Source organism: Lactuca saligna, chromosome 1 (genome assembly GCF_052625555.1).
Source record: "Lactuca saligna cultivar CGN05327 chromosome 1, ASM5262555v1, whole genome shotgun sequence".
NCBI classification, from domain to species: Eukaryota; Viridiplantae; Streptophyta; class Magnoliopsida; order Asterales; family Asteraceae; genus Lactuca; species Lactuca saligna.
The window spans coordinates 87,749,299-87,765,859 of NC_136417.1; the positions used below are offsets into that span (position 1 = coordinate 87,749,299).

The 16,561-nt window shown below is 37.2% G+C and overlaps 1 protein-coding gene across 1 annotated transcript; it reads right to left on the reverse strand.

Annotated features, from left to right (window-relative positions):
- Positions 1–7,023: 7,023 nt before the first annotated feature.
- LOC145041027 (uncharacterized) lies at positions 7,024–8,405 on the reverse strand. The gene is made up of 2 exons (XM_078988926.1): positions 8,215–8,405; positions 7,024–8,123 (listed from the first exon to the last, which is right to left on the reverse strand). The coding sequence occupies exons 1-2, from the start codon at positions 8,354–8,356 to the stop codon at positions 7,129–7,131; spliced, it is 1,137 nt and encodes a 378-aa protein (XP_078845052.1). The 5' UTR covers positions 8,357–8,405; the 3' UTR covers positions 7,024–7,128.
- Positions 8,406–16,561: the final 8,156 nt, after the last annotated feature.

A 16,561-nucleotide genomic window follows, 5' to 3' on the forward strand; every position in this document is an offset into this window, starting at 1 on the left:
TCTATGAGAATAAAAGTGATATCTTGGCCACTTGATGATTTGGTTTGACTTATGTGTCGGGCCCGATCAGAATGAAGTTGATGTGTTCAACTAAATTCTATGTCAAACAAATCGGAAATCAAGGAACAAGTGCTGGACAATAAGCATTGTCAGCATGATATCCAGAACAGAGGATTGTACGATCCCTTATCTAAAGGACAAGTTGACCAGAGTTGACAGCGAAGTATAAGAGCTACGATTGCTAATCGGATTCTGAAGTCATATGTGAGATATAGTTACTAGACTTATCGAAGTGGGAGACTGTTGGCATAGTGTCTAAGCCCGTAACTATATTTGGTATGTACTTGACCCGGTTGTGCATGGTCCTTTTGGGTTGCCTTCACCAGGGCAACTTGACAAGGTAATTTAAGGAGAAAGAGAGAATATTATGGCTTATTAATATATTATAAGAATAATATATTATAGGAGAAATCATATTTATTTAATTAGTATTGGTCATAAATTAATTAGGAATTTATTTGGTGACCAAAAGAGATTAATTGAATAAAGGGGTATAAACTATCAAATGTATGATAGTTGAGTTTTGGGTTAAGGAAACCTAATGGACTTAATGGGAACGAAATTATGATGGGTATCCATCATATTTTCGTCCAAGGCCTTATTCCAGAAGGTTTCTTGGGCTGCTTGGTGGCTAAGCTATCCATTAGGGTTTAGACTGAAACCCTAGTAGCCTGTAAGTATAAATAAGACCCCTAGGGCATTGAAATCGACTACCACTTGATTCTAAGAGAACCCTAGGCCGATTTCTAGCATCTCTCACCTCTCTCATATAATTGCCTTCTTGCTTGTGGTGTTTGTAAGCCATTAGAGGAGTTACATTTGCGACTCTAAGCTCAAGAGAAGAAGAGAAGAAGATCTAAGCCAATATTTGAAGACGTAAACATCTAGATCTGATTCTATATGTAGTTTTTGTTATTTGTATGCTAGATTAGGGTTTGTAAGTCTTGTAATAAAAGCATGTTCAATAGAGAAACCTAGATCCAAGCATTAGGGTTTGTATGAGCACATAGTAATGTTTCTTATGCATAAAACCCATCACATATCATATTAGCTATAAAGATATCTCTATCATATAACATGAGCTATAAAAGCTATCTCTACCACATATCCCTACGTAAGGTTGCCATGGGCTCCTCCCATGGTCTTTCCCTGCTGGATAGCCATGGGATCCCCCATGGTCTTTACCTGAAAAGCCATGGGCTCCCCCACATGGTCTTATATCCAAATGCCATGGGCTCCCCCCATGGTCTTTCAGGCAAATATCACATAAACAAATAGCATAGCACATAAAATATAACCAACTAGCATACCACATATCACTAAATTAACTAGTGTACCACATATCATAAAATGGGCCGGTCTTGGTGCCTTAGACCCATTGGTATGGTGATGAGACTCACCTGGCACTGCTGAAGTCCCACAGATATAACTCCAGCTGTTGGTTGATAGATTCTCAAACTGTCAACATCAAACAATACCCAATTAATAATTGGGTTCCAAGCCCAAGGTCCAACTCACACTACACATGCCGAATAGTCAAGTAATGGGCCAATGTCCAACATATGGCCCAAATTTCCTAATTGGGCCCAACGTACCATTCACATAGGCTCTACCTTAAGGCCCAACCACCTATCCTGGTCCAAACATTTGACATTCTAATGGCCCAATCTCTTATATTCATAAAGGCCCAAGTATGGCCCATTTATGGCCCAATTTTCCAAATTGGGCCCAAGTCCATCACATTGCCTTACCCTAAAGGCCATCTAATTATTTTAGACCATTTACTTGCTCTTGGATAGGTCATTAGTAGCCAAATCACCAAATCCCAGTAGTAAGGCCCAATTCAAGGCCCAAGTGAAATTAGGATTGTCCACATGAAATGACGATTAACGTTAAGTTTTCCTACTTAACCCATTAAGGACTTAATCCATTAAGTCCAATATTACCTTAGGTTAATTTGTAATGATTATTAATTATTATTTTTAGTTTAATACATAATTCCCGTGCGGTCCCAATAAATCCCAAAATTAGGGTTTCATGGAATTAAGGTTTTCCAAACCCTAATACTATCCCATTAGGGTTTCGCTAGTTGGGCACCACCCACTACCACCTCGGGTAGTGGTGGTCAACGGCAGCTCATGGCAGCGGCCACCACCTAACGGTGATGGTGACGAATTTTCTTTACTATTCCGATTGATTACAATATTACAACACGATATTCAAATAAGCACACACTCACGAGAACACATACACACACCCGACCAACCTTGTGGTGGTAGGCGGTGGTTGGATAGTGGCAGCCACCATGGATGGCGGCCATGGTGGTCCCTTTACATTTCCGGCCAACAACCACCCACACACTACACTCTTCTACCCATAATGAGTCAAGCCACCCACTTAGTGGCGTGTGGCAGCGGTGTAGAGGGTGAGAGCAGCAACAGCAGTTAACGTAAACGTTGTCGACGACAGCCACCATAGAAGGATGCCATGGTGGTTTGTCTTCGAGTTTTTCTATCCCTCGAGCGTCTTTATTGCAATCTGCAACCCAAGTCACCCACGAGCTTGCGAGGCACGACAGAAAGGCACACACACACACACATGCTTAGCAGTGGTGGCAATCCATCGCTAGAATATCGACTACATCAGCAATAGAAGAAGAAGAACGAGGATACGGAGGTTCACTGCTTGATGGCAACGTAGCAGCAGTGACACAAGGCGGTGGCAGCAGCGATGCTATCGGCCATCTATAACGGAGCTGGACTCGGATGGCGGTTCCCGAGTGGTTGTTATGTTCCCGATGGCGGATGAGGGCTTCCATGGCAGCGACGAAGACTGAAAGGCAGCCTAATCGAGTAGCAGTGGCGATCACACACACAACTTCATCTTTCCAACGTCAGGGGGAGCACGCGGGGGTTACTCCGATGGTTTGGGGTCCTAACCGGGGTGGTGGCTGGAATTTCGGAGGGTGGCGGTTGCACAACTAAATTTAGGATTAGGGTTTGCATGTGGGTTAGGATGAATATATATGGAATTACAAGAGGGTGACGGGTTTAACCCGTCTTCAACTTTCAAATCTATGCACATTTTACACTTCCAGTCCTTCCCTTCTTATTCTTCTCAAATTAAATCCAAATATTACCATTTATCCCTCAACATTCAATATCCTTTCCATTTAAGTCCCAATCTTACCAAACAACCCATAACTCCTGAAAGTCTTCACAAAATAAATCCCAGAAATACAAAATAATAATAAAATTACCTCTCGGGGTCCGGTTTATTGTTTAATTGTTCTATTTTAAACGGGATGTTACACACCAAATAGTAATGAAGAATATGAGAGAGAGGTTAGAGCCTCCTAAATTCGGCTAGGGTTTTTTCTTAGAATGCATAGGCCAAAATTAGGAGTCCAGGGGGTTCCTTTTATAGTTGAGGCTCCTAGGGTTTTCAACATAGAAACCCTAATTCCTTTGTTTAGGCCCTAAGAAGCATATGGATTACCATAAGGAAAGCCTTGGACAAAATCTCTATGGACTTCCATAGAGTTTTTCTTCCACCCCTTTACCAATAGAGTCCATGAGCCCAAACTACAGCTATTACTAATTTACACAATCAGTCCCCGTTAATTTAATCAATCTCTTTTGATCACGAAATTAATACCAAATTAATTCTTAATCAATACTAATTAAATAATATGATTTCTCAATTGATATATTATTCTTATAATATATTAATAAATCAAAATTAACCTTTTCTTCATATTTCATCCTATCAAATTACTATGATGAAGGCAACCCAAAAACGACCATGATACTATCGGGTCAAGTACATCCCAATTATAGTTATGGGGCTTAGACACCTAATCCAACTATATATATATATATATATATATATATATATATATATATATATATATATATATACACACACACACACACATTTGGTATTTTCTTTTTTAAAATATTTATAATTCAACACAACCATGGGTACTGTGCCATGGAAAGCATTGTTGTTGTAATTGTCCTCATCACTCATTTGCTTTGCGAGTTTCATGTCTTGCCATTGAATCAACCAACTCATTTATTTGATAATCGAAGTGCTATCTTTGTTGGTCAAAACCTTGTTTTACATACGCAAGGTAAACACATTGACCTTGATTATCATTTTGTTTGGGAACTTGTTTCCTCTGGAAAGCTACACACTAATTTTGTTCCTACCAAGCTGAAATTTGCAAATTTCTTTACTAAGAATCTCCCCAAACCTTTAATTCAAACACTTCCACTCAAAGTGTATCATTCATAAAACTCTTGAAAATTTTAAACTTTTTCAAACATCCAAAAACCACCATTTATTACAAATTGTTTTCAAAATAGTTTATCATCAAAGAATGCCAGATATCATAACATAAAATGCAAGGAGGTGCATGATCAAGCTTTCACCTTCCCACGATCATCCAAAGTACCTGAAACAAAATCCGCAAATATAAGCTCGAAGCTTAGTGAGTTCCCCCAAAGTACAACATTCACAAATAACACATATCACAAACAACATACTATGGGCCCAATCAACCATCGGGTTGGAATACCCCAGGCCCTTAAACCATTAGGTTGGAATGCCAACATACTATGAGTCCGATCAACCATCGAGTTGGAATACCCCAAACTCCTTAACCATCGGGTTGGAAAACCAACATACTATGGGTCCAATCAACCATCGGGTTGGAATACCCTAGGCCCCTCAATCATCGGGTTGGAATGCCAACATATTATGAGTCCAATCATTCTCAGGATGGAATACTCTGGGCTCTCAACCATCGGGTTAGAATACCCCAGCCTGTTGGCTTACGCATAAAGCAGTGAAGCCTCAGCCACTAATCAGACATGTGCACATATAACATATAATCATATAACTGTCTACAGCCAGTCAAACAGATCTAACAGATCACTAAGCATAACAACATCTTATCTACCAGGATACCGATCTAACAGATCATGATAGCATAACAAAATCCTATCTACCAGGATACTAATCTAACAAATCATAACAGTACTCAATCATATGATGAATCAAGATAACAATCCAAAGGGTCAGCCTTGGTGCCTTAGACCCTTAAGTACCGTGAGGAAAACTCACCTGACAAGCTGAACATAACCGATAAGGCCCGACTCCAAATCTTAGCTCTCAACTCAATGCCTACATTCACCAAGTGATCAATCCATTAAAATCCCGAAATACCCAAAACACCTTCAAGGTCAAACTTGGTCAACCATGGCCAAAGTCAAAGTCAATAGTTAATGTCAACAGTCCATGTTGACCCAACTCGTCGAGTGCATCTATCGACTTGTCGAGTTCCTTCAGTACTTAGAAAAACAAGAAAAACCCAAACCAACTCGCCGAGTTGTTAGAACAACTCGTTGAGTTCCTGCATTATCCAGAAAATGGGAAAAACCAACTCAACTCGCCGAGTTGGCTAGGTAACTTGTCGAGTTCTCCTAGTCACAAAGCATTTAGCTATTTCCCAAGCGAATCTAATGCCTCAAACCATAGATCTAGTCCCCTAGGGTTAAGAGACCACGTAAAGTTGCTAACTTTACATCCATGCATGGCATCAAGGGGCTAAGACACTCAAACAAAGATTACTAAGGGACTTAGAGCATGAAGGAGGGTCAAGACTTGATGAAGTTGGCAACTTTAAGTCCATGGAGGCCATGAGGTGTCCAAATCTGAAGTCATAGCTTCATAACATGATCAAATCCAAGAATGGTCCCAAAATAAACTAATAATAGCAATAAACTATCAAATGGAGAAATCTAGAAAATGAATGATCAAGGTATCAACTTTAAACCTCAATGTGGTTGCAACATTGATGAGGTATTTGGAGCTGTTGATGCTTATGTCTATCGTGATCTCGACTACGTGGTTGCGTAGGTCTTGTGGTTTGACTTAGCTCTTGTGTTTTGAACGTCGCAACTTCTTTATATGATATTAGATTTTAACGATCTTCATATCCACGTGTTCTTTCTTTGAGTCTACTACAATTTTCGCTAAGATTACTCCTGTTAAAATGTAATTTATTTTTACTTACGTTTTTATAAAAAAAACATCCATACATGCATTCATAAAAAACGTATAGATTTAAAGACCGTAAGTAAAAATATATATTACTTTTTAACAGGAGTAATCTAAACAAAAGTTATAGTAGACTAAAATCTGAGATCATATGAATAAGTTATGACGTTCAGAACACATGACTTAAGCAACCAAGTAGTCGAGGTCGCGATGAACATAAGCATCGAAATACCCAAATACCCCATTAATGATTGTCTCACGTAAGATGTCATGAGGAACCCTAAAAAATCATTCATAAGTACTGAATGAGTACAAAAACAAAAATCATTTATTTTGCAACAAAAAAATATTAAGGACAAAAAATGTACAAAATATTAAAGACTACATATTTACAAAGTAAGAAATATATTACCATATTAAACTATTTTTACCGGTTATCCTAGAATAGTCGGTTATAAGGAGTGAATGTTGACAGTTTAACAAGTTGAAGGGACAAATTTGGATGAAAAAAACTCAATAACCAAATATTTACAAATTAAAAAATATATTATCCTTTTAAATCATTATTCCTCTCAGACATACAGTGAGTATCGATAAAAGAAAAAAAAAATAAACCCACTATCTCATGGAGACTAGAATAAATTATGGCTTTTAGAGATAGGGCCTACAGTTGAAAACATTTTTGTGACTAAGTTTTAAAAGGACAATTTGGTAATTTTCATGTATTAATTGTTATGTTCCATGTGAAATTATCAAACGCCTTAAGGATTATGGTGTGATTATAGTTTCCTTTATTTTATATATTCTTTGTATTATATATATACTCGATGAAATATCCTCCACATGTGTGGTGAATTTCTCCACCTTACTTCATGATTACATTTTTACATCTATAAATACTTTAGAAATTTCGGTCTTTGAACGTCTCAAGTTATTAAAACAACAACAAATTCACAACACACAACAAGCATATACATGCCCACATTACACGAATAATTGCGACTACTTCCCTCTGCCAATGAGCCCAATGGCGTACGACACATGGACACCAAGTGCCACAATCACCAGAACACCCACACCCACATTCACCAGTAACTTCCTGTCTTCGCTCACCTCTCTCCTAGCCACCACCCTCTTCATCTCCTCCACTCTATCACCCAGAAAACCGCCATGACTAACCCCTGTGTCCTTCGATTTTCCCATTCTTCCATCGGAAACCCTCTTCATCTCCTCCTCTAGTGGGTTTTCTTTTTCTTTTCCTTCGTCAAAATCCATCTTTCCATAACCATCTTTCTGATGGATTTCCCTTTCTTCATCGGGCTTCTCAACAACATTATGTTTTTCTTTCTTAGGAATGCTCGTTGGTAATGATCCAAATATAAGTTCCTCATTCTTTTCCTTTACTTCTGGTGCGGTTTTAAATGGTTCTTTTTTTGATTGTTTAGATGAAGGTGGTGGTATTGGTTGTGGTGGCAAAGTGCTGCCTTTTAAAGGACTTTGAGGCCTGTTTGGTTTCTTCTCAGATTCAAGAGCAGTTTCTTTTTGCTTGGATTCTTCTTTAGGTTTTTGTAAAGCTTCTTCTTGCTTTGTTTTCCTAAAGGGTTGTTCTTCAGCTTTAGGGGCAACTCGAGGCCTATCTGGTTTCTTTGCAGATTCAAAAGCTGTTTCTTTTTGCTTAGATTCTTCTTTAGGTTTTTGTAACGCTTCATCTTGCTGTGTTCTTCTGAAGGGTTGTTCTTCGGCTTTAGGGGCAACTCGAGGTGCGGCGGCAAAGGCGGTGGGGATGGCGGTGGCGGTGGCGGTGATCTTCCTAGGCATTGTAATTGTCAGAATTCCACCATCAAATCTTGCTCGAATACCTGTCATATCACAATTCTCAGGAACTCGAAAATCTTCCAGAAAGCGACTCCATTTGTTATTTGCAACCAGACGCTCCCCACGAACTCTAACGGTATTAACGTCTTCGGTTGTAACCTTGATGTACTCTTTCTGGAAACCTTTAAAAACGACGCATTTCAAATAAACTTTGATCAAACTATAAAAATTCATCTCCGAAAAACACAAAAAGTTGAAAATTTAGTTATTTACCCGGGAGATAAAGAACAAGAGTGTCATGATCATCTTCTTGTCTCCATTCAGACATGGGTTTGAACTGTTCATACACACGGCCAACTATCAACCGTGGTGGACGGCTGGGATTAGGTCTACCGCTCCTTGCTCGCATTGCCATTTTCAGAACTGAAATTTACGTTATTAAATTCCACGTGCTTTTTAATGAGATAGATGGTTTGTATATTGACACAAGGGAAATGGTTGTTTATATATACATGTTTATGGTGTTGATTGAAGGTTGATTAAAAGCGAGGGTTATGTTTGGTTGTGGATGAAGGTATTCTAATGAGTTTGCTTTGTGTAGGGGGTACCTCTTCTTGTTAGGCCGGGTGTTCAAACTCTGCATGGAATGCTTGTGGTTTGACCTTTCCTAGAGTTTACTTGACCTAAATCATCTAACCCAATACATAATCAAATTCGTTACTTCCATATGATGCTAGCAACATCCCAAACACAATTTTAAGAATCACACCCATATATGTCAAGATTATTTATCCAATCTATAATAAAAATGGGAATCCACACTTAAGTAATGTCCACGGTAGGACACCGACAATAATCCGTTGCCAATTTTTATGAAAACGAAATATTGCATTTGTGAGTATTTAGCAACGTGCATGCTACCTCGCTAATCCGTCATTTGTTCATTAGTTTTATAGCAGTGTTAGAAACAAAATAAAAAAAAGTTAGATGATTAATTTTATTCAAATGATTAAAATTAAAAACAATTATATGATGATAATATATTGGAAGTAATCATTATTGCAAAAAATTGGTAATGATTTCAAAAATCTGATTATTTATAACTAAAAATTTGAGATACAAATTAAATTTATTTTATATTATGCTTCGTGGACCAGCCGAAAAGGTAGCTTATAATTGAAAAGTTAACTTTTAGTTGATAGTTGAAAATTTTGCTATTAGCTAATAAAATATGACTTTTGGTAAACAAATTGAGAAGTTAGTTGAAATACGTATGATGCACCATCGGGTCTGTCTTCCATTGGTTGCCTTAGATGCCTTCGCACGAACACTCCAATTGACCTGGAAAGTACAAACAAACTTGTAAGCTGATTGATCGGGAGGATATCTCGGGCCAACGTTCCGATGATAAAGTCAGTGAAGACTTCGATTAACGGTGATCAAATTGATTGAGAGTGTATGAAGGGTGGTTCTCGTATCTGGTAAGGGCGAATTAGATCATCTATTTATAGTGGAGGTGGAGAGGGATGTCGACCATTTCCTATCCTGGTGATGCTTACTATATTGTCGCATTTATGACCGCATGCCCGAAGGTACATACTATTGTACTTGTAGTTCGTAAGCCAACTGTTCTTTGTTAGCCCAAGAACCCATCAATCACACATCCTTGCACAAACTGTATATTTAGAGTTCATATGTGTAATGCTACTGTTGTGACGTCGTATCGTACTTTGATCATACCTCGAGACATATCAAGTTCAGTATATATGCTTGGCTCGGTACATATACCTGGTTCGGTATATTGGAAGGGTATACATATCTATCCGGCGATGTTATACCCTATTAAGTCCCCCTAGTTTGTATTGTCATTTGCTTGTGTAAATGACAATTTAAACTTTAATAAGATCGGTGTAATAGTTGTTGCACTCAGATAGGAACAAACCTCCTGAATTAAATTCCGATATGACGTCTTGACGACTTTTAGCCTTCATGATTACCCCTATAATCGTCTTTTCAGTTACCCTTCTTTAAAAGGTGCACAGTATCCAGCAACTGCTTTGTCTATCCTATAAGTGTCTTTGCCAATAGCTTGCTTATAAGTATTTTCATCATTCTCTCTTGTTTCTTTCCTTGTATATTCATGCAAAAATCCTCATCAATTCCTTGTTATTTTTCAAAATTTCTTCGCCATGGTTAACATTGGTATTTCTCATATTAGGACTGTAAGGTCTAAGCTTTCTGTTAAAATCATGTCGAGTATTATGAGGAAATACGAGATCGATCCCAAATTTCGTCTTCGTCTTCCTGAATTTGGTGATGCAATCACCGATGCCCCTAAAAATTTCGTTAGGGGTGTTTTGAGTGTTCTTTAAATCTGGTTTACAGTTACCTGCCTTCGATTTCTTAGAGATAGTCATTGACTATTATGGTCTGCATATTGCCCAAATCGCTCCAAACGGGTTTCACAAAATTCTCGGTTTCATGTTATTGTGTATTGCCATAGATATCGTATCATCCATCACCATTTTTCGACATTTTTACCTTCCTATGTCCAATGTTGATTGGGTGTTGTTTTTTCTCTATCATGGTCTTGTGGAGCTTTGCGACAATCTTCTTACTTCCATTAAGTATTGGAAAAAGGAGTTCTTTTTTGTTTATGTTTCCACCTTTTTTGGACCCATGAAGTTTGTAGCAACTGGTGATCGGGTTTTCGATCCTATTTAGGATTTATCCCCTGATGAGTGTGCCATCACTGAGCGATTGATTGAGAATTTTGTGAAGTGGAGTGATCCCGAAGAGCTCGTGTTGGTATGTACGTATAAGTCCGCATTGGAACAGATTGGGGAAAAAGCCTCTTGAGTTTTTAGGAGAACAAGTGATAACTTTGTTGGATCGATTGCTAAGGAAATGGTTAGCTAGTTCTACCGTGGTGAATGAAGAAACAGTTATACCTGATTCTCCTTCAAAGTCCGAATCTATCATGGATTCTACTTGAATCCATCTTAATCAGAAGTGACTATGTCTATGATACCGACGTCTAGTACCAAAGTGACTATGATGGAACAAGATTTCAACAAACCGCCCTTTGTTTCTACTAGGACTACTATTTGAGATTTGGCTACAAAGAAAAGGATTGGGGATTCCCAAGTTGACAAGTCAATCGTCTTTTCAACTCCGAAGCGCAAACAAACTTATCGTGAGGCAAAGAGTCACAACTTGACTAGCCTTGTAGAACAATCAGTTCCTGATCGTGTTATTCATGAACCATATTTGGAAACCCCTCCTTCATCTACCTTTCACGAATGTTCCATTGTATCTAATTCAGAAATGAAATTTGTTAAGGGGGATCTTCAGGGAGATACTTGATGGGTTTTATACAAACAATCCTATGTGTGCATGCAACCCTAGTATTGGATCTATGTTTTCACTATTAGTTATACAACTTTATGAACACAAAAAGAAACCTGGCATGCTACTATAATTTTCGAAATTCATATATAAAGCTAGAATACATACCTTAGTTGTTATATAGCAATAACAACTAGTTTCCTTGATCTCTTGAACTCTCTTGAACTCTAGAAAGCAAGCACCACAATTGTAGTGCCTCTAATGGCTCACAAACACCTTGAAGCAAGAAGGCAACTAAGAGAGAGAAGGGAATGATGCTAATTTCGGCCCTAGGGTTCCCTTGGAATCAAGTGGCCTCAAATTGAAGCATAGGGCATGTATTTATACTATAGGGTGCTAGGGTTTTAGTCTAAACCCTAATGGACAACTTAGCCACCAAGAAGCCCAAGAAACCTTATGGAATGAGGCCTTGGACGAAAATATGATGATCCTTCATCATAATTTCGTTCCCCCTTAGTCCATTAGGTTTCCTAGCCCAAAACTCAACTATCACACATTTGACAGTTTATACCCCTTTATTTAATTAATCTCTTTTAGTCACCAAATTAATTCCTAATTAATTTATGACTAATACTAATTAAATAAATATGATTTCTCCTTTAATATATTATTCTTATAATATATTAATAAATCATAATATCTCCTCTCTCATATCAAATTACCTTGTCAAGTTGCTTTGGTGAAGGCAACCCAAAAGGACCATGCTCATAATCGGGTCAAGTACATACCAAAACAGTTATGGACTTAGACACTAATCCAACAGTCTCCCACTTGGATAAGTCTAATAACTATTTTCCGTATGACTTCAAAGCCTGATCAGCAATCGTAGCTTTCAAAAGCCGCTGTCAACTCTGATCTTATCAGATAGCGTGTCCTCTAGATAAGGGATTATATATTCCTCCATTCTCAAGATATCGTATAGACAAAAGACATGAATTTCAATCATTCTCTCTATACTATTTCCCGACTTCCGATTCATGACGACTGATAACAGACTACAATTGAACACATCAACTTAGTCCCGGCTTGGCCAAGCGCTTAGGTGTCATCACTAAATCATCGAGAGGCCCACATATATCTCTTTTATCCCACTTTGGGTAAAAGGAATGGATAAACTTCGACTCAAATGCTCGCTTGCATTTACTGATCGAATCACACACAACAATAAGTTTTATAACACTAAGTTACTGGTGCGTTTACTTATTATCAATGTGTAACTGACCAACAAATAACAACTCACACGTCTCGGTTTCAAGAATATACAATATTATCGTCTCACTAATCACTCGTGATAAAACCGTGAAGTGATCCAAGTGAGCGTGGGTTTAATCCAATACTTTAATCTTATCAAAGCACTCACAAACTCTGCAGCAAACTTGTGCCATGTCTAAACACTTCAGACAATCTACAGACAGATTCATGACAGTCTTTATTCATACCTACTCCCAACGTATGACCAACTGTGGATGTTTGAATAACCTAGTCATTCTGGAAGTCAAAACATGCAAATTGAAACATAACAACAATACTTAATCCTATATGGCCCCAAACTTGTGAGAGTAAATAAAACCATTCTATTTATCCACCATATTGATTACTCATTATTTATCATTTAATGTTTCGGATAATCAACTCATTGCTTGAATTACAACAACAATTGTCCCATGCTCTAAGCATGCACACCGTGTTTCCTATGGTCCATGCTTTGTGAAATAGATCACCTGAAAACTTTTCCAATGATGCTCATTTCACAATTCCTTAATCCTAATTATTAGTGTAAGAACACAAGGTTCTTGCCATTACTAGAATATGCTAGATTCTAACATTTTACGCAACGATCCTTTCGTAAAGTCATAGTACAAAAGTCACTAAGACGTAGCTAATGAAATTACAAAGTACTTTCTTAGAAATTGTTACAAGACAATTCCATAGATGTGAAGTCTCACATTCAAAGTACATTCCTTTGAACATCCTTCTTGCATAAAAGTTTCTAATCTAGGCATAGACTCTCAATATTCAACTCCCAACATGGAAACATTTCCACATTTGCCATATGACAACTCATTCTTAATAGAATCTTATCTATTCATAATAATGTCGATATGGTCCATCTAATACCATACTTCCAACTACTTACAAGCGATCAATCCTCAACGAACTTTGGATCGTCCTTTGATAGTTGTTAAATTCTTTCAGTCAAAACCAATTCTATTCCTTTTTCCCTCTTAATGCGCTAGACATTTGGAAAATTTTAGAATGGTAAAATACTATAGCATTTACAATCGATCCTATACCCGAAGCGTATGGGACACGATGCATAATGTCTTACATAAAGATATGATACTTTACCAATCTTTTGCCATAATTTTTTATGTGTCATGTTCTCACAATTCGAACTATGAAGAGGGATGCCGTAATCATAATCGAATTTCAAGAACACACAATGTATCCTTTGACTGAAAATATTAAAATTTCTTAATCTAAGCTTTAGATTTTGAAACGGAGTATAATATTCTCTCCCTTAATTATAGCAAAACAACTTTTCAACCCATGCAACTTTGCAAATTGAATCTTTGTTTTTCTATAATTAATATTGCTAACTTGCAATACTTTCCATAATAATCATACAATCATAACTTTTATGCTCCCACTATCATGATGATTACTATCATATAAGCATAACACTTATGCTCCCACTAGCTTTGACATGTATTCAGAGAACAAATGACGTTTCAGAAAACAATGCCTATTGAATATCTGAAATTCATATTTCTAATATCAAATGCTTCGATAAGCCTACACCTTTGCCTTAGATAGCTCATATGTGTGTTTAAACAATTTAGAATTTATGTTACTAAGTTCCAAATGTTCAAACTAATTGCCAAATCTCACAATTCGAACTATGGAAAGGGATGCCGTAACCATAATCGAATGTGAGAATACAATTTTCACAATCGCTATCTTCATAAAACCTCTCTTAGTGAAAGTATTTCCTCACAGTCATTTTCACGAAGGAGGGAATCTTATGACACTTAGAATTTATGGTGTATGAGTTCCTATCCATGTGAATTTGCCAAAACCAAGGTTTGCGACAAATCCAAACTCATATGGACTGAACTTTCTTAATCTTGATTTCTTGCCCTATGGTAACACGAGTGCCCACCATGTCTTCCAAGTAGTTTAGTAACTTGTCCTTACATATCAATGTACTTTCCATCGACTAAGGCTCTAGTATGCATTCAATTGAGAACTCATAGAACTCACATACACAATTAATTCAATTGGAATGGCACAGAAACAAGATAATCTCAGTACGACAGGTTGTAAACCTCAAGTCGTGTGCTAGTGATGATCTATAAGGTTTATTCTTGATTTGTTCTTGAAACCTTTCAAGACCATTAAGACTCCCACTGGCTCCTTGATATATAAGATTCTCTTGTCAAGAAACATTTCTTGACAAAGCAAATATTCAAGAGTAGTTCTTATCAAGACAAAACACTTCACATAATTGGTCCTAGTTGGTCTTTGTCTTATCCAAGACAGCACAACTTACCAATTTTAAATGTGCAAGAATAAGAAAACCTTTTCTCAATTCCACATTTGATGAGTGTTATAAACCTACTTAAGACTTTTCACTCAATGTCACAATCTTGACTTTAAGACTTGATATTGGAACGAAGTATGATTGACTTATTGATTTTAACCATGTCTACAATACTTGATTCCTCTTCTTAGACATGCAAATGCACCAAGACTCACTTAGAGGATCAATTGAGATATGGTTCTTAATCATTACGACTTCATCATAAAACATAATAAAAGGTACTCTCCCTTCTTCTTAGAATGGAGAAACTTTTATCTTTCTGCCTTCTTGATTCTTCTTATTCGTTCTGCTATTGATTGAAACTATTTCAGTTAACTCAGAATTATACTCAATCTTATAAGTATAACCATATTTACTAAACTTTAGTAAATCATGACGAATATCTTTGTCACTCTTGTGGTAGACTTGATCAACGTACGACCTAGTGTACTCGATCTCCTAGTTCTTCAATTGACACTTTGTCAAAGAATTAGTCTAAGTTTCCCAAATGTGAAAGTTTTTCATTCATCATACAATACACATTGCATGATTACAAGTTTTTGTCCAATTGAAACTTGGGCGATGAGAAACTCTCCCTATTTGGTAAACTTTTGACATTTCCACAAATAACATAATTAAGAATCAAATCCATTTTGCTAATAATAGAAGTACACAAACATCAATTTTTCATATATTTCATTGCAAGGATAAACAAATAAGATAAAAACCAAAATTTATTTTATTCATAAAACAGCGGAAAACATGTCCTTACAATGCAAAATTCAAATGAAAAATTATGTAATAATATACTCCTAACAAATCTATCATAACTTCCTAAGCTCGAAATCTGATCTTCGAATTTATGCGATCGAAATCCATTTCTTCGTGATCAGACTCATCTTGCTCTTCCATCAAACTTCCTCTCTTTTCTCTAATCCTGCAAAACATGCAAATGTAATCTTATCACATTATGAATAAAGAATAGGAATTTAAATGGAGTTAGATAGTGGATTTTATACCTGAAGTAGAGCCATACTTGTCGACTCTCCCATCTCTTAGATTCTTCAGGTCCTTCGGGCAGCTTCGTATCCATTTCCCCTTTCCTTGGCAGTAGGAACAGGTGGATTCTCCTAGATTGTCCACGGAGGCATGGTTGGTTGACTTATTGGACAAATATGCTCCATTACTTTGCCAAATCATTTCTGATTCAGCAACAATAAGCATATAAGTCAAGTCAATGAGGGTTGCGTCAAGTTTCATCATATGATACTCTCTAATGAACTTATCATATGATTCAGGGAGTGACTGAAGAACCCAGTCCATAGCCAACTTATTTGAGATAGACGCACCCAACATGATCAACCTATCAATGTGTGATTTCATCCCTAGGATGTGAGCACACACGGGTTTGCCATCTTGATGTTCCATTTCCAATAGGGATTCGGTGATCTTGAACCTTTCAAGTCTTCGATCATTAGGGCTAGGGAGAACAACGGGAGGAAGAGGAGGAAGTGAAATTAAGCTAGTCCACATTGATCTCTCACTTGGAATCAAGCTTTCACTTTCATTAGGAACACTTTTTCCTTAGGATTCGGGAATACCACGGTTAGACATCTACAAAACGGGAGA

Excerpts from the sequence above, each read along its gene's own strand:
- LOC145041027 (XM_078988926.1), bottom strand. The coding sequence starts at position 8,356 with ATGGCAATGCGAGCAAGGAGCGGTAGACCTAATCCCAGCCGTCCACCA. Across the intron at positions 8,124-8,214 it reads TCTTGTTCTTTATCTCCCGG|GTTTCCAGAAAGAGTACATC; the intron begins GTAAATAACTAA and ends TCGTTTTTAAAG.